Raw genomic sequence first — 23,884 nt, forward strand, 5'->3', positions numbered from 1 at the left:
TTAGTTTGATATCATTTATTTTTAAGAAAGTAATGCCTTTTGTGTCTGACCCACAAGGTAAGATAGAGAGAGGAAACTTTGGTAAGCGCGAACCAAAGTCATTCTTGCCCTGAATGTTACCTTATGTCCAAAGACATGCTCATACTGTATGCAAACGCTATATATATAGAAATATCAGGAATACCGTTTATCAGGTATGCTCTTTTCTTGAAAGTCTAAGTCGACTCTAAGTCGAATTGGTTCGGAAATACTTAAAAAAATTGTTAAGATTAAAAGCCTAAGATACCTTCCAGCCGCATTTTGTGCTATAAAGAGTTTCTTGACGCTTTCATCGTCAGTATCATTGGCTATTCTTACAAAAGCACTGGATAAGCCGGGCAGCTTATTGATGTTTGGTTCTTCTAGAGTTATATTGAGTTTTTGTTGAATTTCTGCAACCTCTGACACCGAGTTCAACCAGTATAGATCAGATATATCTGTTTCATATTCATTTTGATTCCTCTCGACGCCGTGCTTCCAGCCAGTGAAGACGCCCCTAATTTGTGTGTAGTATAATGATACCTGGTAAAAAAGAGTTTCAAAATTAAAAGTCATATAACCTTAAATATAATCTGTTTAATTTGCTGATTAGTTAGTAATTTTCAGGCCAATATGGTGGCGGATGCTCATCTCTAGAGGCTGGTCAATTAGGCATTAAATCATTTGATTCCAGAGCAAATCCAGACCACGTCACACCAAAGTTAGTGTATTACTTTGAACTCAAACTCAAAATTATTTTATTCATATAGGTAACGATGTAGAAAAGATGTTATATTGATTATAAACTTACATTTACTACCAGTTCGCACGTCAAGGACGTAGAGCGTACAAGAAAAACTGGCAAGAAACTCTCCGCCACTTTGGTTAATGCCAAGTTTTGATTCATACAAATTGTTTGGACTGTAGCAAATCAATCCCAAGTATTAGGATCATTTAAATAATCGCCAAATTCAAATAATCGTGAATAGTTCTTATACATCAACAATAAACTACTACTACTAGAGCAAGACACTGTTCAAATCCATGGCATATGTCAGATATGAGGAGCAGGATCGCTTACCGTACTTACGCGAAGCACGCGAATTGTTATGCCCCGCTAAATACCTTACTTATGCCTTGGTTCTTGTCAAATAAGTACAGTACAGTAACTAAAGGTCTATAAATCCTTACATGATGCCAATATGGATCTGTAGCAGCTCGATCTGCTGCATAACTTTTCCAGATGTTAGCAGACTTGTCCAATGCATCTCTTAGCTTGTCACACTGCTTCTCTATTGGTCGGTCCTCACATTTTGCACGAATGGTGTTTTCCAGGTGAACATGGATAGAGTACCAGGTCAACGCACCTTCTACAATGCCTGCTGCATAGGCTTGGATCTCGTCTGGATACGAACCATTGGTTTCCACTTCGAGTAGGGACCAACTGAAAGTGAGCAATATACAAGATGTTGTATACATAACATTCAGTTATACACTTATTTGAGAATTAGATAAATTCAGACAACTGCAGACATTTACTAGCGAAAATATAATATTTTTCAAATAAATGTATAAGTGATCAGCCAGGTTTTTCACTCAAATTTTTTTTAATATAACAGGAAGCAAACGAGCAGGAGTCTCATCTGGTGTTACCGGCCATCGACATTTAATTGGCCAGAAGGCTCGCAAGTGCGTTGCCGGCCTTTTTAGAATTGGTACGCTCTTTTCTTGCACTGAAGTTGAACTATGGGTAGTTTCGTTACTTAGTTTTTTTGATCAATGTATTTATATATACGAAAAGAAAGAGGACGCCCACCAGAAACCTGAGAAGATGAAGTTAAAGAGAGCGGGGAAAGATTGGAAAAAGTAGCAAAGATGAGTGACAAGTGAAAGAGTTTAGGAGGCTTTCACTCCGTTAGAGGTCAACTAATATTAAATATAAAAACGTAAACTTAATGTAATCCTTATAGAGTGGCTTTTTTTCACCTATATATTTTTGAATCTGTCACATTTCACACGATTTCAGTCTACCAAAGATATTCTCTATCGCAAATATAAGTTTTATTGCGCTCAAAGGACACATTGCGGGTGTCTATTTCTATCAAAAAATAAAAAACTAAGGCAACAAGAACGGGACTATCATATATAGTTTTATGCTAAGCCGATTTTGTTTTAATTCATGAAAACTTACCCAGTACTATCGATTTCGGGCCTAAAATATGCTCGGGCCACTCCTCTAGGTATATTATTTAAATCGTTACTTTGCCCCCAAAATTCAATGCTGTATCCGGTTTTCTCTGAATAAAATACAGTAGCTGTGTAGTTGCCATCTTCTTGTATTCTGTAAAATTATGAATGTTTAAAAAAGTATGTGATTTATGCAAGCGAGAGATTTATATTAACGTTTTTTAACAGTATATTAATTTAGTGAGTTTACATAGGAATCTCAAAATTAAAATGCGCTTTGACGCTGACAAAAAGCCTTAAAGCGCCAATTATAATCACGCGTATGATACGGGGTATTCTTTATATACTTTATCTTATTTAAAAACGTACAATTAATGGCTTAAAGAAGATTTTATTAATTTATTTTTATTATAAAAATACAAAGCTTTATTACGAGGATCAATTTAAAAAAAAACACCTTAAACTGAAAACGAGTTAAATATATAAGAACTTTCTTCCTAGTTTGGACGTGTAAATTATATAAACAAGACTTTTAAGGTTATTATTATTAGACAATAATTCATGGCAGAGACATACATTGACTTTTGTGACGTATATTACCTTCTTTAGTAATTTAGAACATATAAACACGATAAAGTTTTGGGTAAACATATACACAGTACATAGTCAACATTCGTTTTGTATAAAATATTCGAATGAATTGAAAAATATTAATTATTTACCGGAAATAGTAAGGTTGTTTATTTATTTAATTATAAGTAATCTTACAGTTAACATACATATTATAAAACAAAACACTTAGACAATACAGAAAGCCAAAACAGATTACATTGATAAACAATATATATGAAACAGAAAACCAGTAAGTACATTAATGGACAAAAATATTATTTTTTTTTAACTAAAGAAAACTGAAATTTTACATTTGAAACAACAAATAATATTTCCATCAATGGTGTATCTATATAAACCTCTATGACTCGTTAATATTCTGTATCTATTAATTATCTGTAATAATTATGCTTACCTCTCAATTTGTCCAGCAAAGAGCGCCAATATCGCGAGGATTCCAAGAAATCCAAGTATATAAGAACTAATTTTGGTTTGCAGCCAGGAGGCGCCAACCACCTTTAGTATTTTTGCCATTTCTAATATATATATTATAAAATAAAGAAGATATTAAGAAATTTAATAATAATGAAGTGACAGTTGGTATAAATAATTTTCTCCAGTGGGAGAGCGACCATTAAAGATGTTATAACGCGTTTTCAGATTTCGTCTCGCCACAAAATGTAGGCGGCACCCGCATTTGATATTGTTGCGACGTATTCTGTGCTTTTCCACACTAATCTACTTTTCCTTTTAACCCTGAAACAAACGAAAATCTATGTTATTCCTAGGCATTCGTACTCCTTGTCTTTTATAGTAGTTCTTCTTAGTAGTAGACTTCGCTTTGATAAAATGTAGTTCTAGTTGGTTTGGTTATTCGTACAAACAAAACATCTAAGTCAGATTTTAGATCTGAAAACTACAAAGAAACGTAAACTACATACTTGAGTCCAAAACAGTAAATAAGTTACAATCACACACAATTTTTAATGCACTGATCAATTATAAAACCACTTTCATATGTAATTCACTAAATAATATTTTACAACTTCAGTAATTTAATTAGAAAATAATAAAGCGATGTTTTGTTCGTAATTTCTAGCAAGACTAAATAAGTCCCGGTAGGATGACATCTTATCATAGAACCAATAAAAGATACTCTAATGTTTAAGATTTGTGTTCTGTTTTATCTTTACCCATTTCACAATACATGATGCTTCAACGCGATTAAATATTGTAAATATTGAAGGTATATTGAACTTGAATCATTAGCGGAAGAACAACTTCATTGTAATGTCTTCTGTTGATAGACAGGCCGGTCAGTACATAAAATAGAATATTATATGGCAATGTATTGTCTTAGGACGACGCTAATAAATTATTGCTAAGGAGACATTATTACATTTTCGAGTGCTTTTCAGCAGTTGCGAAAGCGAGCGGCTGTTTCTGTTATGTTCGTAAGTCATATTCTGTAAGAATGTTTTATTGAAATAATTATTATACTGATATTAGAGCGAGTGCAGTTTCTTTGTATAGAAATGCATAGCGCTAAAGATATTACTAAGTTTATTTTTAATATTGTTCAGCTAAAGCCCGTACATAGCAATCTGTCTTTACAGTTAGCAGAAACGATTTTTGAAGAAAAAAATTGAAATACACAAAATATTTTCAGAAACATTTTTCGCTATTTACATATTAAAATAGATTTATATATTTTTTTAAATTGTTATAGCGTAAGTATCCATTTAAAAGGTCTATTAATACATTAGAAATATACATAAATCATACCATATTTTTTTTAAAAACAAAAGTACATACCTACTTTACAATATTTTTGAACAACTACATTTTATGAACTTAGCACGGATAATATGTAACACGGCCAGCCTAGACCAGGCTTTACAAAATATGAACTATTTGCCAAGACAAAAGCCCATAACTGATATCAAATTATACACGTGGAGCGGATCGACGATCCCAAGTTTAAAGGGATCTTCGTAATCTACGCAACAATTTAACGCTATTTTACAAAGCGTGATAATAACACAATTCAATAAAGTTATAATAATATGTAAAGGTAGCTAGGCATTATTTTAGTATCATTGGTCAATTTGTATAAAAGCACTTTTTTTATGTTAGCCTTCGTGCTTTTCGGTGGGTGTCTTTCGAAACAATGTTTTGGAATCATAGATATAAGGATAATCCTACTACTTCAGTGTGTAGACCCAATCGGTAGTTACGGAATAAGTAACTTCTAGTTACATTAAATTACACTAAAACTAATTAAAGCCGCATAAAAATTATGAATGCAATATTCTTATCTAGTTTTTCCGGAAGCTTCAGTTTCACAAGATGTGTTAACTGATAGTAAATTAACAGCTTCCGTGTTGAATAGCGCTACCGCGAAGGACAAAATTCTACGATCGTAGATAGGCTCTTGGTCTTTGGAGATTTATTTATTACTAGATTATACTTGCTTCTTCAATCGCGGTTAATTGTTTTTTAAACTTTCTCGTATAAAGCTCACACCAGCTAGTTCTATAATTCGAACACCATTATTATTTATTTATCAGTTTAGAAGTAAATTTTCTTACTTAGAGGAACTTCATACGTTTTTTTTAAATAAAATCCCATTGGAGCTCGTCTATTTTAAAGTTTTGAGCCGTATTAAATCTAACAGCCCGTTTTTACAAAGAGTTCGAAAGAGAAACGTAGAAAATATTATGCTAACACTAAGATTTATAAGCAATTGTTCGTCGACTATTATTATTTTATGCATGTTTAGCTTACAATGAATGTTATTACGAATCTAAAAATGTTAAAAACTTACTGAAAAATAACAATATGTTTTTTACGCCTGTTTTCTCACAAAAGAACGTTTCTTCTTGGTTTTCAATTTAGGAAGATACGATAGTATGAAGTATCAGACGCTACGATTGGTATTATAACGAAAAACACCATAAACTTAATATTCCTGGTATGATTCTATATTTCTTGGTACTTCGCCAAGTGATGCATTATTGGTATAAAATTTTAAAAGCTACTTATATTTGATTCACGCGTTTACGCATTTATTTTAAGATGTGTTTTCCGTCATGAGTAGTAATATTATTTTGAGCCTACATAAAAATGATAATACATGTCGTTATAATATACCTCTAATGTAATATTTAATCTTCCATTAAGTACTAATATAATGGCTGATAAACGCAAACATCAGATATATAAAATAAAGCAATGTTTATCTCGATTCATTTGTCATTTGTATTGAAATGGGAAGTAATAACATTTTCGTTCTTCTATTAATAGTGGCACGAGTTTATAAATATTCGTATTAAATCGTGTTCTATCGTTTTTCTGTAATGATAACGAATACGTAACAAAGGAAATACACATTGTAATCTTCAAGGCTTTAGTTCTACGCCTACTTGCACCTCAAATTATTACTAATAATGTATTATTTAGATGGTAAATTCTTTTAATTCAGATTATTTATAATAGGTTCCATTAATCGAGTGGCTTAGTAGTCTCTTAACTACACCAATATTCATTTCTACGTTACATCCAAGAGGTGGGTGGCATACAACCCTGATCATCAGGTATATCAAATATGTCCTAACGGATTCGGATGATCCAATTACCGTAGCCAATTAAAAGCGCGGCAAATAACATTCAAAATCAGATTAGAATCGCTTGCACCGGGGAAGGCGTAAACCGTTGCTTCGTATTTCGCTCACACCAGTGAGCTTCCGTCACGTCCTTCAGGTGATTGACCACCCCACCACAGGTCAAGCCGAGGTCCGAGTCCGAGAGACTCCTTTGCGATAGTCGTGGGAAAATGTCCATTCCGGCCGAGCTACGCTCGCCAAAACAGCCCGAGCTGAACTGTAAAGGCCCTTAAAGCAGAAGGTTGAAAGATATTATTGGCTTATTGGCAACGTCGCTTGTTGTGCTCAGTCTATGTAAAGAAACAATTCTCAGGGCTTTCTTGAAATTTTCAATTAAAAAGTGTTGTGTAATAGCAAGTGTCAATTGTATTATCACACGTGTATATCACCATCCCTAGCAATAGTAATTGGAGGCCTTTAGTATTAGCGCCATGGTAACTAGGTCATAGATCATATTTCAGACGCCGTTAACATGATATGTCATGAGATATTATAATCTTCACTTTTTAATCTTATTCAACAATATACTTTATTGGCATATATTTCTCAAATTAATATTATTCTTGGATGTACGTATTTTCAAAAAGTTTTGATACACACAGGGACTTTTTTTATTATAATTAAAGATTTGTTTTATGTTCGTCTATATAAACAAATGAAGTGATTTTTGGAAGAATCTTTCAACAAAATCGGGTTAATACGCATACACCATTTATAATACGAGAACGGCTGGACCCAATTCGTTGGATGCGTCTGAAAATATCGAAAAATGTTTGAGTGATCTCGAAATTGAAATGAAAACCAAATATGGATATCAAAAGACAACACTTGAGAGTTCTTTAGGCATTTTAACGACGTCATAGACAAGAATTACTAAGTAGACATTTTTTTATATGTTGCGGTCAATCATTGTTAATAAAAGTGATTGCATATCGCAAGCGTATAACTTCGAACGAATTCACCAACTTTGATAATTATTTTTATTGTCGTTTGTTATAAATTAAACAGATTGGAAAATATAAATTTAAAAAATCGAACTGAATGAATGAGGTTGAAGACAATTTTCAATAAATTGGCAAAATAGTGTATAGCCATAGACTAAAGGTATTTACGCTAACATAACACTACAACGAAAATTTTGAAGAATCAGCAAATTAATGTGGGTTTATATGACAGGGAGATTTTGCAGTAAGCATGTCACTTGTATGGAACTATAACTAACTTTGAGAAATCAATGCCTTTTATTCTATGATTTAACTACTAAATAAATGACAGTAAAGTCTTACCCAGATGTAAACTGATTCACACTTATCTAGCAATTGCTCTAAACATGATCTATAACTGTTATTATTATTCCTCCAGATAAAACACAGGAGTGTCTGTATAATTAACAGATGTATAAAGCGTTTATTTAACAATAATGTGAAAAGTCTATTGACACGTTGGTATAAAATAGCAACACTGACACAAATTTGTTGGAAAGATTATTCCGTGTTCTTTGTAGAAGGTACTCAAGACGTCCGCAAAGCATGTAAACGTTACTGAAATAAATCCAATTCTAACAGATATTACTTTTACGAATTTTATGATGATGTTCACATACAAATATTTTTAACGAGCGTTTCTGATATTGATTTTCTCACTCAAATATAAATAAAATAATTTTCATAAACAACTATTTCCGTTTGTAGAATTCCAGAAATCTGTTTTATTCAATCATAAATCAAAATATGAAATCTTTACGGATACAGTACAAGCTAGTGTAATAAGTTTGAATGTTTTAAGAATAAAACTTCGGAAATGATTTTCAAGTTTTGTTAAATGTAGCAAAGTTTCAAATTGCTTAGTGATATAGGCTACATTGATATACGAGCTTTTGATTGTGACAAAAAGTTGTGTTTTGTAACCGAGTTAAGAGTCCAGTAATTTATTTTGTTTGATTATTTTAATTTCCTACAGATACTTATAATTTTAATATTATATAATAGCCAACAACTGGATACATAATTTTTTTATTTATGTAATAAGAGGCAAATGGGCAGGAGGCTCATCTGATGTTATGCGATACTGCCACCCATGCACACTCACATTGCCAGAAAGCTCGAAGTGCGTTATCGGTTTTGAACAAATGGTACGCTCTTATCTTGAATCCTAAGTCGAATTGATTCGGAAATACTTAATATAACAATAATATTAATATTTAAAAACAAACATAAAACAGATAACAATAGTTATGAAACAAGATAAAAAATTATATAATTGTGTATTTTTTTTAATCAATAATTACAGGTTTCCTACTGAAACAACGATTGTTATATTATAAGGAGCAATCAAAATACCTGATATAATGATAAAGTTGGTATTTAATTATCCATTATAAATATTAATATACTAAATTTGTATAATAATATAAAGGTCGTACGATACATATATATACACCGGAATAAAATTGTTTTAAAAAGGAACATTATAATGACATGACAAGATTTTTTGATATTCCACCGCCAAAATGAATAATAAAGGAGTCTATTTTTGACGGGACGCGAAAAAATATTACTGATATTAATTTAGACTACAGTTAAATTCAGAGTAAATAGTGCTAAATCCACGTAACACATCACCAAACAGAATTCATAGCAACAGTAATAAAATGAAAAATATCAAAATTACATATTAACAGATTACATAATGGCTTATGTTTTAAATAATATACATTAAAGTATCTAGATAATAACGTCACAATATGCAAATATTTGAAAAATAATTGCAATCTCAACAATAATTTTACCTACTTTGAGAAAATAATAGTTGCAACATTTAGTGAATTTGAGTGAAGATTATTTCTTCCTTTCATTATTTTGTATTTAATCAAAATTAATCACGTGTGTAATTTTTTTTATTACAAATCATTCGTTATAATATTTATTAAACAAAAACTTGTATAAAAATTAACCCACGGTTAGCAAATTTTAAATTTACTTTGCATTATTATTTTGTACAAACTATATTAAGATTCTATTGATTAGAAAATTAATAGTACTAAAGAAATAATATGCTCCTTTTCATTGCGGGGTAAGAGATATTGAAACGCTTATTAAAAAGCTAAAGTGGAAGTGGACTGGACATGTTACAAGAGGTAGTAAGGAGAAATGGTCCTGTAATTTGACAGAGTCGAGTCCACGCTTCGGAAATTGTAAATCGTGGTCGCGCACCATGATAGCAAATGGAGTAGGGTGGGGGAGGATTTTTCCACTTCGCAAGCGGTTGAGGAGCTGGTGCTAGATATAATATTATTAGAATAAAGTCATATTTTAAATATTATAAATATTTCACCGCATATATAGCACCGTTCCGAGCACGAGAATACAATTTACTTCGTCCTTTGTTAAAGGTTTAAAAATAAAATTATTAGTTATAATTTAACACTGAAAATGTTTAGAACGGGCCAGTTAAAAATATTGCTAATGAAAACTTTTTAAATTTACAACTCTTTGGTAAGCTAACTTGCATTCATTTGTTTTTGTGAATTGGCGCCAAATCTAAAACTCATGTTACACGTGAAAATGAACCTAACGCGAGAAAATTTTCGGTCAATGATTTTATTATGACTTTCGTTGTGGGCTTACTCAAAGTCAAAGTCAAAAATCATTTATTCACATAGGTAACACAATGTACACTTATGAACGTCAATAAAAAAGAAATGTACATTAAATGCTTCTAATTTTACATTTACTGCCAGTTCTCAAATCAAGGGCGTAGAACGGAAGAGAATGCACTTACATTCTCGTGGCAACAACACGCAAATACATAGTCAAAAATAACTAACATCACCGCATACACGAATTCAAGTACGACCAGTCACCACAAGTAGCACCTGTTCACGAGTATAACGCATGGCCAGCCATCGGCCTCCTCGCCATATTTTAGGGAGAGAGACAATCCGACGCATGGACGCCGCCACAAGCAATGACATTTAAGTGAGCATGACGATCCTTGAAATGTGAATTTGGCTACATAAGAAAATAATAATAATTTAACTCTACAACAAAGTTTAATGAAGCCTCATCTCGTGCCACTATTTACAATTGGTTTAACGAATTTAAGCATGGACGTAGCAATTAATGATCCGCGTGAGGGACGTCCTTTAACTACTAAACTACTAAAGATAATCAGTGCTAGGCTACGCATGATAGAGGAAGATAAGAGAGTGATCTATCATCAGATACGTGCAAGCCTAGGCATTGGTATGGTATCAAGTACAAAAAATATTACACGAAACTTAGGCGTCAGGATGCTTTGTACCAGATGGATTCCCCATACTTTAACCGACGACCAGAACACCTTCGCATGGACTTTTGAATATTTGACTATGGCAGGTGTCGAGATCCGCCACCAATCCTGACCTGGCGCCCTGCGACTTTCATTTATACCCAAGAACTAAAGACAAAAATCGAGGTATTCGCTTTAAGAGCCCTGAAGATGCGGTGAATGCGAACGAAAATGCCACAGAAGAGACCACCAAGGAAGAATGGGCCCACTGCTTTTCTCAGTGGTTCCATCGAATGTGACGACGTCGACGTGTAGTGTGGAATGGAGATTACTTCGAAAAACAATAAAAGTAATGGCAACTTTCTATACTAAGCCGTTTTTCATTTTTTAAACATTTTCAGTGTTACCTAGGTATTTAAATTTTCTATTTATAATTTTTTATTTAATATAAAATATATTAGCGAAAACGTTAAATTTATATGAAAAATGGGAATATTCTGTCATATGCTTTTAAAATAATTCCAATAATTTAAAAATGTACGTCCCTTTAACTAACTAATTTGCCGGAAAACTTGTCTCAAGAGGTTTGAATAACGAACGCCACCTTGGTATACACTTATTACGTCAATAGACTACATCATCTGGAATCAATGTGATATTTTGAGTAAGCTGATAAGCACAAGGATAGTTGGTTACGGTATTTGCACTCTCTGACGTGCACACATAAAAATGTATACTCTGTTTACCAGCTTCAAATTAGAATTTTACGTACGTACTCTATTATTGGTAATATAAGGTTATAAGTCTAAAAAAAGTTCATTAATCTTCAGGCTCTTGTCAGTAGAACTATACTATATTTCGCTCGTGATGTCAAATTGTTTGCTCAAATACTCAATATACTTTTTATTTTTAAATAATTGTATGGTAATTGAGATATCCTCTGATACAATCTCGCCTAATTAAAGACTAATAATTGAATTTTACCCTAATTTGCATCGATACAATTAGTGTTGTAATTCGTACTTAGTTAATTTTGTCAGTAAATCCTACCAATAAATAGTCTCTAAATGGCAATAGTATCCTAGTTTAATTGCTATTTTCATATTAAATAAGAATAGTTTTACAGTAGCAATCCTCAGCCAACTTACTGCGGTCGACTTTTGTTTATAAAATCTCACGTAGAGGTGAAAGGTTTAATGTAGTATTGAGTGAAAGTTGCAATGTATGAATTCTTTGATCTCCTTTACAAAGGAACTGTTAATCTAGCAGTTCGTTTATGTTGACAAATGAAACCCAGATTCTTGTTTGTTATGAACGTTATAAATAGTATTTTATGCATTTAATAGTATTATTTATATTTAAAAAAAACGTAAAAAACCAAATATAACAATGAGTAAAACTGATTTGTCAATCATTGAAATCGTTAACAAAACAAAAGAAAATAAGTTCATATTCTTCCTACCCTATTTATTATAAGTAAGAAAGTGGTTTCATGATTATTCAATTTTGTTAGCGAAACAAATGAAACTCAGCCGAGTTACATGGTTGATTTGGGTCGTGTTCTAATATTCTTATATTAATCTTTTAATACATTGTAACACTTTCATACTATTATGTGGTAGTATTAACACTCTATCGTACAGTGGAGGAAACCGGCATGACTTGGACCCAAAAAGTCCACGGCGTGGGTGACCACCTACTTTCCAATTAGAAAAACATATTATCGCGAAAGAGATACATAAATCTGAGGCCTAGAAGGTTGTAGCGCGTTTTTGAAGTTAATCTTCTTGAGGCGCATGAGGGTAATTTTTTTACGGATGAAACGTCACGAAGATGTACAGCTTTTGATCTAAGAAAAGGGAAAGAGCGATTGAGACCCATTGAGAGAGAGTGAGAAAGCGATCGAGTAAGAAGAGATCAAGAAAAAATACGCGCTATCGGTTCGTGTATTCGTTTAGTAGTTACATATTAGAATTTAGATATATTGTCGCATAACGTCTTGTGCAGTAAATAAAATTAACGTAGATTTTTTATTTATTTATATTCTGCTAATGATAGCACGTAAACAGTGAGTAAACAGTGTGAATAAGATATACAAATACATGGAGTGATGATATACTGACTGGTACATGATCATCTATTGGAGCGTTTACCATAATAATAATTAATTTACAAAGAAATTTCACTTTGTACGCACGCACGTTTTTATGTAGCACCAAATACTAAAGATTTTATAAAGATTATTTAATTTTTATATTATCATAAAGCTAGAAACTAAAAACATAAAAGGCAACTTAGGCGGAGCAAATTTTTATCCGATAATACATACAATTGATAAATATTAATATAAAAATAAAATCACTACTCTTAAACAATAACAAAACTAAAAATCTAGTTTTTCAAGTGCATATCATGTCTGCAGGTAGACGGATTCCACATTCCTTGGATACCTTTGACCAGACGTCTTCAATACGTCGTATAGTCTCAAATCGGTAACATTAAGTGATTGAACTTCGTGAAAATTTAATGAATTTTTTGTTTAAAACTTGTATTATATAGAACTTGTTGTATTATATAGAACAATATTATCTTAATTTAATTGTCCATAGTAAAATCAGTACATGGAATGTATACCAAAAAATGTCGGAAATTGTCCTTTGAATACATTTTCACGACATATTTTTATAAAAAGAGAGGCCTACAGGCTACGTCACGCCACAAAAATATGCCCATTGGCTCTTCTCTAACACTTTTCTCTCTTGTGGAAATCAGACATAGAGAGAGTGTATCTTAGGCAACAAGAAACGCCGAAGATATTATTAAATATATAACTTAACTAGCTGCCCCGCGAACTTAATGTGGTTTGAATTAGCCTTAATACCGTGACACGAAAGAATAATTTCACTGTATTATCGTCACTATAATTTGAATTTGATTTACACTTCGGTCTAAGTAACACGTGGTTGGTTATGCTAACACCAAAAATTAAAAAAGTAGAAATAATTTAATTTCACGGTATTTCGTTTACTACAAAATAAATTTAATGTATACTTTAGCCTCAATAACACGTGGTAATCATGATATTGAATTGTAGCTTATATGACACGTTTGGCGGTTTACCATAGCAGTGCCATCTATTGATTACTTACTCAATCCAGTGGAAAAGTATCGACATCTGTTAGAATTTTTTGGAGTTAACAGGTAATTGTGACTGTCAATTAATTATAGACAAAGAATTTGCAATAAAATACAATTGCGACTACAATTAAAGATCTAAGCTATCCTATCTCTTAAGTTGGACCAGACTGCTCACGGTGTGCCAATTTAATTTAAAATCGGTTAAGTAGTTTAGGAGTCCATCGCGGACAAACATCGTGACAGGAGATTTATATATATTAAGATTACTATTGCGCATATATAGCAAAAAGCTTTATAGGTAATCGATAAAAGCTTCCCCTTAACATTTATTGAAAGGAGCCGATCCAGTTATAAAAACTGCATTGGGATAGTGCATTGAACGCACTAATGGTGTACGCAGGTTAAAGACCCGACGTTGATAAAGACTTTTTCAATGGTTTTTCAATATTGTATTATACCTGTCTTTAAAATGTGTTCGCTATATACTTGTCAATCTATATTAAGTTTGAACAATTCGGCAAAGGCAACATTAAGTTTTTTAGTAATTTTATTTAACCAGTAAAAATTTGAATGAAAACTGTACACAGATAAAACATATAACGATACGATGATTGTTAGGATATTTGACGACCAGGTGGATTGCCCAACCTTATAACAAAATTTATATTTCGTGTAACCTTAGATAGCCCAGTTTTTTTTGAATGGAATCTCGCTGTTGGCCTTAAGGGCCTTTACAGCTCAGCTCGGGCAGTTTTGGCGGCCAAAATGGCGTTTTATCCCGCGGCTAGCTCAAGGGCGTCTCCTCGAAGCTCGGCTTCGGCCGTCGCGGGGTGGTCAATCGCCTGAAGCTCACTGGAGTGAGTGAAGTGCGAAGTAAAGGTCCTCGCCTTCCCCGGTCAAGGCGGTTTTTTACCCTAATCTGTGTTTGGCTATTTTTATTATTATTAGCCGCGCGGGTGGCTTTTAATTTATTGTTAGCTACGGTAATTGGAAGATAGCCCAGGCATCCCATCATCGCATTTGTACCTCCTTTCCAGAGACACACGTTTTGGCAAATTCACCGCTTTCCAGATTGACCATTCTGGTAAACGAGCTGGGTCTGGATATCCACAGTTGCCCTCCTCACACTTTAAAATTGATTTTCATTTAGTTTTTATAGTTTAATTGTTTTTTTTTTAATTTCTTTTTATTATCTCTTCTTGTATTTTGCTTATAAGTGACTGTCACATTAAAAAAATGTATTTATTGTTCTTCATACCAAGGATATATTATAAATTAATAACCAGAATCACGTTTCCCAGCAGCACTGGAACCTTTTAACCCGAACCGTAGATTTGTGTATCTGTCACGTGTGTGTTTTCTTTTAGGCAAGTTGGTCAAAAGTGTTATGCGCCTGACAGATGTCAATTTTTACGTCTTATACATGCAGTTTCCTCACGATGTTTTCATTGACAGTACCAGAAACTGCTTAATGCTTATATAGAAAGTCGTTGCGCACGACCTCAGGGATGAGAGTAAGGACTTTTTTGATATTTTTTCTCTTCTTTAAATCCCATAGCAAAGGATTAAACATGCTCAGCGCGTGCACATAGCGAGTTTTAACACGTCAATGTTTGCAAAGCTCTATACTTGTTAGCATACGTTATCTTCCCCGTTTTATTGCCGTGACAGATGCATGATGACCATGCAGCACGAGAAAGGTCAATGTCCGTGCTTGATTGATTAGTTTTATTTTCATCATCTGGTAAACAGTTCCCTTTAAGTTCTAATTACGCGGTCATTATTGCTACTGCACGAGTTCGGCAGGGTTATTCAGTAAAACGATTAAATGGTACTATTTAGTTGTTTAGTACACAAACAATATCGAATTTATCTATAATATAATTCATATCGGAAGGATAATTGAAATAGAAAACGATTATGACGTGTGCCAATTTTGTAGATATAAATTATAGATCGCTTATTAAGTATGAATAAGGCTTAGTTGTTTGTTATAGAAGGTGCCACTTACGTATTTCCAAATCAATTCAAATTAAGGACACGGAAGGAGCCCTTCTTAATAAGAGCGTAATTTTTATTTAAAGCACTTGCGAGCTTCCTGGAAAAGTGAGTGTCAATAGGTGGCGGTATCACTTAACATCAGATGAAATTACTGCTTCTTGGCTAGGCCAAATAAAAATATTTTTTTACGTACGTTTTACTTAATATTTTTTAATCCTTAAGAAAACTATATATATATACTTACAGCGTCGGTGGTGTGACCACAAACACAGAAACTCGGCGTACTCAACCCATCGGGATAGGACAGCTGGTAGCTTGTGGCGACGGTCGATCACAGATTTAGACCGTAACTGATCTGAAAAAATAAAAACAGTATTTAGACCCGTAGTTCTAAGACAGACTTACATTTCGTTTCAAGAACTGCCAAATAATTACTTTTGTATGAAGTTTGACATATTCTTGCGTACTCTGAATATTATTGCGCGTGAGACGGATATATAATAATTAGTTGCACACTGGCTAAATTCGGAAAAAATTGCATTATTTACAATTAGTTAATAAAAAGTTTTATGTTGGGCAGTTTTCTATTAGTACTAAGTTATTGTAAGAATAGAAAATAAATAAAATAATAATCTTTTGACAGCTCTTAAGAATGAGATGTCTTGTGATACGAGTGTCGAGCTAAGACGTCATAAAATAAACGCAGACGTTATGAAATAAAATGTTTACTTTGTAAAAAATGTTTTGATACATTATCTGTATTTGCGGCCTAATTTTCTTTCAATTCAATTTTTATATCGTATTAGATATAAATTTGATGATTCACATAAATTCAATCAGGTCAATTATATATTACGTAATCAATGGAAAGATTTTTGCTTTCATATGCTATTGATTATAATTATATCATGTATTATAAGCTTTTCATAGAGCAGGCATATTTCTGTGTCTGTATCGTTTATCACTCTTCGGTTAAGTAGACCATCTTCCTATCCTGATCCGTAAGCCTGAGGCGTCGTCAATTTTAGACTACATACTTTCGTTCTTACTTTGTACATTATTAGAAAATGTTATGTACATATATAGAAATATATACACAGATATACGAGGTTAACGGATGACTTCATGTTTAGACTAACTGAATAAGAACTGCCCCGTGGAGATGGGTCAAACATAATTATAATCTGCTTTTTGCTTATTCACAATTACGATCACTTTCTATGTTCTTAAAAACACTGAATATTTTTATTAAACAACTTGTTTAATTATGTTTGCAGTCATACAATAATGATACAATAAATGATACAATAAAACATGATACCTGAAACCTTTGTAAAAGCCTGTGTTCAGGTGAACACATGGTGGCATGGGCCATGGTGCAATACTTTAAAGCGACGGTTATGTGGGGATTGTTGGCAAATGAAAGGCATTATGCAAAGTATCTGTAATAGAAAATGGATTGACAGGTTCAAGTTTTATTCAGTTATTGGTAAAACGAATATACAATTAGTGAGGTGAACATCAATTTAATTCCAAAATCAGGAACGTGATATACAATAGTAAAACAACTGTATTTGGGGTGGGGGTATTCTACCCCTTACTCGGTTGAGAAACCCCTAAATCTAGGGGGAAATTATCTGATCTGGCAACACTGAGTCATATCCGTCACGGCACTTAATAAATTGAATAAAGACATTATTCACTTTCAGTATAACAGACATTATCTGCCAAGAATAAAGTTTACCGAATTGGATACAACAGAACGTAGAATGGCGCCAAAAATCAACACCTGACACATGACCGCGCAGTCACGTACATAACCATAGATACAGATATACTTATGCCATAGAGATCTCTCTTATTGTTAATGCGTTTTATTCATACCATCATCGTGATTTTTAAAATGACGGATTGAGTATACAGCCTGGCGATACATATAATCAAAGACACGTATTCTATATGGAGGATAAGAAAAAAATGTATTTCATTAAAAAGTTAGAATTGTATATCCTAACATAAAAGATATAATATGGGAATTAAATCAATTTTCTGTATACTATAAACATATGATAGTTATTTACTATTGTGCGACACAATAATGCAAAATCAACTTCAGGATATGAATCAAGAATGGAAAATGCAGCCTCGAGAGTTAATATCCGTGTTTAAATTAAATTTACTATAATGATTAGAAGTATTACTTAGCATATAGGTAATTTTTGTACGTTGACAATTTCCAATTATGTATTTGTAATTTAATTTACAAATTTAAATATAAAACAATAATTGTACCGCGTCAGTGGAATTGTAATAACTCATAACTGATTAATTTTTGTGAAAAAGTTTACACAGTCTACATAAAAACATGTAGTCTGTGTAATTTTTTTTTTATTATTATTACGGCAATAGTTTTGACTTTATGCCAGTTTCAAGTAAAGCTGCGTAAACTTTGCAATATTAATAATTCATAGATGTACTTTAAAATTAGAAGACATTTGTAAATCACTTGATTCTGATTGACCAACAGCGTCTAGACCAATCATAAACAAACGATCAGTTCTCATTTTTCAACTGCACATTAATAATGTTTATAATCTAGACAGACTAATTGTCTTAACACGCCTTAGCAAGAACAATTAACCAGCAGATAATACAAGCAAACAATAAAGATGTAACTGAGAGGATTTATAGCTCTCGGCTACGGGTGGTCTGTAAATTATGTTACTTCGTTATAAAGCTGGTGCAGTGTCCACGGCCATATAACCGCCTCGGTGACTTAATAGTTAACGAAAGTGACATCGGACATGATCCGAGTTTTCGATTTTAAGACTACTTACCTAAAAAATTCACCCTTAACTTGAATAGTAATGGCGTCCGATTCTGAGTTCGATACTGAGTTTTCGTACTATGTTTTTTAAAGAACTACAACTAAACCATCGTTAAATGACATCATATTTTTTTCCGTAATGCACTTAATGCATAACACAGCTATTATTTGAGTCAATAACTCGAAATAAGGTTTGCAGAGTAGCAAAGTCAAAAAAATATAGATTTTTATACGTATATACAAACACTGTACAGAAATAGACGCGATGATAAACCATGTATGTTCTTGACAATCCTTTCTTATTTATAGCAAATGCTATACTGTAATAGTCTGTGTTCATAGTGATTTTCTAGTAATTTCTAGTTCTTGACTTAGATAAGATAATTTCCGCAACTAGAGATTCAAAGTTATGATTTAATATGATACGAAAATAACGCAGAGTTTTGGAAGACCTAATTTTTACAAACTGTTTTACTGCCCTAAAAACCAAAAACCACTAAAAATATATTTTGTACATGTTAACATTTCGGCATTTATTTACTAAAGATAAAAATATAATAAAATATTAAACAGTTTTATTATATAGTTTTACTTATAGAAAGATAAGGAACGTTTTTTCCTAAAAAATTATATAATATTTACCAAGACTTGAGCTGTGATCTACTCAGTACTTTTCCTGCGAATCAATCAAAAACCTTGGCACGTACACACTAACATACCAACCCTAATTCTAATAAATCTGTTTATAAAACGATATATTTTTCTTTTTATTCATTGACTGTTGAATAAAAAGAATGTTGAATACACAATGCCTATGATCAGCCTTTAGTGCGTTTAAAACCCGAATAAAAACTGTTCCAAATGTTATCAATTTTCAAGCCCCAATTTTGTTGCTCTATATATATAATTCTCGTCAAACACGGTTGTATTTTATACTATTACTGACCTAATAAATAAAAAACTTAAGTATTTATAAGACCTAACATCCGTCGCTTCAAATTTGCAAAGCTAAATCAAACTTATGTTCTATTGTTTTGTTACGATAATAAATGCAACACTGTCATACAATAATTAAAATAATTATAAAAATGGCATAACAAATTTAAAAAAAATATTTTTCTAAAGAAAGTTTAATGTTGTATTGTTGTGAGCAGTGTTAGCCTGCGACTTTCATCTCACATTTCGTAGGTTCGATCCCCGGCTGTGCCAATGGACTTTCTATCTATGTGCGCATTTAACATTCGCTCGAACGGTGAAGGAAAACATCGTGAGGAAACCGGCTTGCCTTAGACCCAAAAAGTCGTCGGCGTGCGTCAGACACAGAAGGCTGATTATATATACTTACCTATTTGATTAACAAATGATCATGAAACAGATACAGAAATCTGAGGCTCAGACCTAAAATTGTATGTAGCGGACGATGCCCGAAACGTAGAACGCAAATACGGGGAACCATTTCTTTTGTATCATAAATAATAATAGAAATAAACTTAGAATAATGGGAGTATGTTAACAGATTAAAGTATAAAAAAGCTTTTTAGTATTCAAATTTACAAAAAGATACAGTCTTCCTATATGATTATAAAATATATCCTAAAGATTCTATACATAATTATAATTGGAACAAATGACCACTATTTGAAGAGCAAAAATATTTAAAAAAAAAACAAAAGAATTCATACTGAATTACCAATTATAATACTAATTTGCTATACATTTTATCTCAAATCGCAGTCACGTGAACGCATATAATCAAATTGTTAAAAATTACATACCCAATTAATTATAAATAATAAAGAAAGAAAATTTTAATTAGGCGTATAATTGTATTGGAATTAATTGGCATAGTGATTTATAGAACAATTTACATAACCAACCAATAGCCATAGTCTTATGTTATTTAAATAAAATTCTTTGCAATGTACTTCAACAACACACGCAGTTAATATTATGATTTAAAACTTCTCATTGTATGATCACAAATTAATTAACCTCAATAACTGTTGAGACCACTTTAATTCAACTAGGCCACAGCATCACCGTTAACAAGTATTATTTATAATTTTAATGATTATTATTAGCAATATTATTAAAATTCACTAAACACTACAACTGTTGATCTTAGCCTAAGATTTCTAAATCTGTTTTGTGTTTTTTTTATAACTAAATAAATCAGCTTTCTTTCACACGCCGTCAACTTTTTTGTCTATGAATGGTTTTTTGTTTCTTTCACCGTATGAATGAGTTTTACATGCGTAATTAGAAATAAAAGGCCATAGATACACAGCATATAATCTCTCAATTCGATCTAAGGGATGAGTCACACAGTTAAGCCAACACAATCTCTATATATATAAAATTGTCGTGTCACAATATTCGTTCCCATACTTCTCTGAAACGGCTCGACCGAGTATGATTTTTTTAATGGATATTCAGTTAGTCGAGAATCGGTTATTATTTATATTTCAAACCCCTAACCTATAAGGGGTGTTCACCCCAAAAAAATACCCATCCCCCAATTTTTTCTTGTTTTTATTTTTTAAGCGTAAGCGTTTAGGTGAGTTATGTAACCCAACATTAGTTAAGTTACATATATATTTTAGTTTAAAATTACTAGCGTAAACAAATATAAACAATTATCTCACACTTGAATCCAATATGAGCCCTTTATTTTTTTACCTCACTTATAAATTGTATTTTAACATTCTCGTTAAGTCATAAGTATAATTTAGATTTATGAATTCTTAGATAGCCAAGTTAGTCTTAGCGTCGCAACCGCTCTACCCCTAATTTTGTGTTAGTTATAAGCTCATATTTTAGGCCATTAAATTCTGTGTTTACCCAGCATAAAACAAAGAGTTTATTTAAGCATCTCCATAGCAAAACCGCCATCACTTACTACTTACTACTTTTCTTGGCCGGTGAGCGTCGCTGTATTGCCAGTGAATAAAAATTAACCATTATAAGGGGAATAATTTAAAGATATGCAGGCTAGTATATAATTTATTGAAATGCTAATAAGGCTAGTTTACATCAATGACACAAACTAAGGGACAACTGATATGATAGGTTTGTTACCTATGCTAATAATATAATAAATTTTAAGATACCTAGCAATCAGAACCGTTCGCTAAAACTTTCCCATAGTAATTACTATGGGAAAGTAATGCAAGGAATACGAATAAATAATAGATAGGTTCCAATTTGTTTCTTACTAGATTGTCTCTATATTGAGACATCATGGATTATTACGACTAACCTTAAGACTAATACGTAATTGAAATCTAACCTAATTTACTAATAAGAATATTTAACTTTAAAAAATGTCCAATAACACCTTACAGTCTCGATTAAGGGAAGGACACTGTTTTCTTTTGTTTTTATGAGCACTTAATAGGTGACTCAATGTGATAATAATTAATCACCATGAACTTGGAAATCACGGCCAATGTAACGTTCTTATAGAAAATCTTATGTCAATCAAGTACGTCGCCTTGGTGACGGTTTCGATTATGATGATGTTAGGAATATTCCACCACAGTGTGGGGTAAAATATAGTTTTAGTTGCTTAGTATTTGTGTTTTTTTATTTTCAGAAGACGGAGGCAAAAGGGTCTACTGAGCCGAACTGAGGAGTATTACATATATTACAGCATTATATATAAGCATAATTTGCCTTACCAGTAGAGACGCTTCATTACGTATACATATTAAATTCATTGATTTTATTACATTCCTAACCAAGGCCTGTATTATTTAATTTAAATATAGAAGAGCGTAATTGTGGTTATATTTTTATTCCTCAACTTTGAGGATTTTAACGCCAAACTAAACTGTACCAAAGCAAAAGAAGAACAAAATGTCGAAGAGAATAGTTTTCTCGTTTTTAGTCGGAAATTTAGAATTATGCGTTTTCACAACTAATCCACAAATAAGGTCAAGTCATTTAAATATGTAATTTATTTTATTTTATTTGTTCTAGATCTACTAGATGTGAAGCCGGAAGCGGAAACTAATCCGCAACAGATATAAGAAATGCAGTGTCTACGTTCTTGTTTGAAATCCTCGATAATTTTAATTTTTAAAGTCAACCACAATGACTGAACAGTGTTTGCGTAAATCGACTATCAGCACGTTCAAGGTCGATAACTCCACAGTGATGCCAAATTTCCGAGGCTCATTCATTTAACAAGTTATCTATGACAAACAATGGGTTAATGTTAATATTGGAATTCGTCTGGTGCTAAGCGAGACAGTCTAAATATAAACCACGTGGTATTTTGTTAGGGGACACGGTAAATGGGGTCAAGAGCCCTACGTAGGACAACACACTATGATATTTGAACAATTTTTTTTATGATAAATACATATTATAAAAGGTCAGCCATGCCGTGTTGAGAGAAAGTTTTGGATCCTTTCACGCAAATATAAGAAATTAAATTGCTATTACACTACTGTACGTGGCATGAAAACTTATCAGTATTTTACGGAAAACCCTAATTGGTTTAACTTAATGGTGCAATATGTTAGCAATAGAATATATAGGAATAAATTAGGACTTACGTGTTCATTTATTTTCTCTCTAAGTACAGGTAATGTTTTAGTAAAGCAATACGAATGGGCTACATTTGAATGGGAACACTTTAGGGCTTTCGTGAGAACTACAATGAGCCCTGTAGAGACACGACCGCTCGGAATTACATCGAATTGACGAGTAGAGTATGAAGTGAACAAACTGTGACGCACAGTCGCAAACGCAGTAATCTCGTCATAAGCGAGCCGTATTAATAAGTATTTAATTTTGATAACAAGAATTTAACTATAATTTAGAAAATTTTATTTTCACGTACATTTCTAGCGATTTAGAAGTTTTGTTACTTTAAATTTTACTATCACTTATTAAAATTAAAATTGTTAACAGCGCCATCTTTCGAACTATTCTTGTACTTCTTCGTGCGTTATCTTGTAGAGATTGAAATTGTATTTGTTACATTATTCTATGGAGTTACGAAAATACTAAAATAGATGGCTCTTTAAGTAAATCGTATATAGTTATATTTACCCAAGTCTAATAATATATAAAGTCGAGTATCGAGAGACGTAGTAGATAGTAGATATTATCTAATAGCTACTTCAAGACAGTTGTTATGCTGTATCAATAAAATATT

General features: G+C 32.3%; 1 protein-coding gene across 3 annotated transcripts in view; it reads right to left on the bottom strand.

Moving 5' to 3' along the window:
• The window catches only part of LOC123709640 (putative phospholipase B-like lamina ancestor), a 29,495-nt gene extending 6,072 nt beyond the window's left edge, over positions 1 to 23,423 (bottom strand). The window contains exons 1-6 of one of the 3 annotated variants that reach the window (XM_045661102.1): positions 23,280 to 23,423; positions 16,135 to 16,245; positions 3,233 to 3,573; positions 2,210 to 2,359; positions 1,210 to 1,462; positions 287 to 561 (exon numbers count right to left, since the gene is read on the bottom strand). In XM_045661102.1, coding sequence (XP_045517058.1) covers positions 287 to 561; positions 1,210 to 1,462; positions 2,210 to 2,359; positions 3,233 to 3,351 — 797 coding nt within the window. In that variant the 5' untranslated portion in view covers positions 3,352 to 3,573; positions 16,135 to 16,245; positions 23,280 to 23,423. The other 2 variants (XM_045661104.1, XM_045661103.1) reach the window with 2 other exon arrangements.
• Positions 23,424 to 23,884: the final 461 nt, after the last annotated feature.

This window comes from Pieris brassicae, chromosome 5 (genome assembly GCF_905147105.1).
Source record: "Pieris brassicae chromosome 5, ilPieBrab1.1, whole genome shotgun sequence".
Lineage (NCBI taxonomy): Eukaryota > Metazoa > Arthropoda > Insecta > Lepidoptera > Pieridae > Pieris > Pieris brassicae.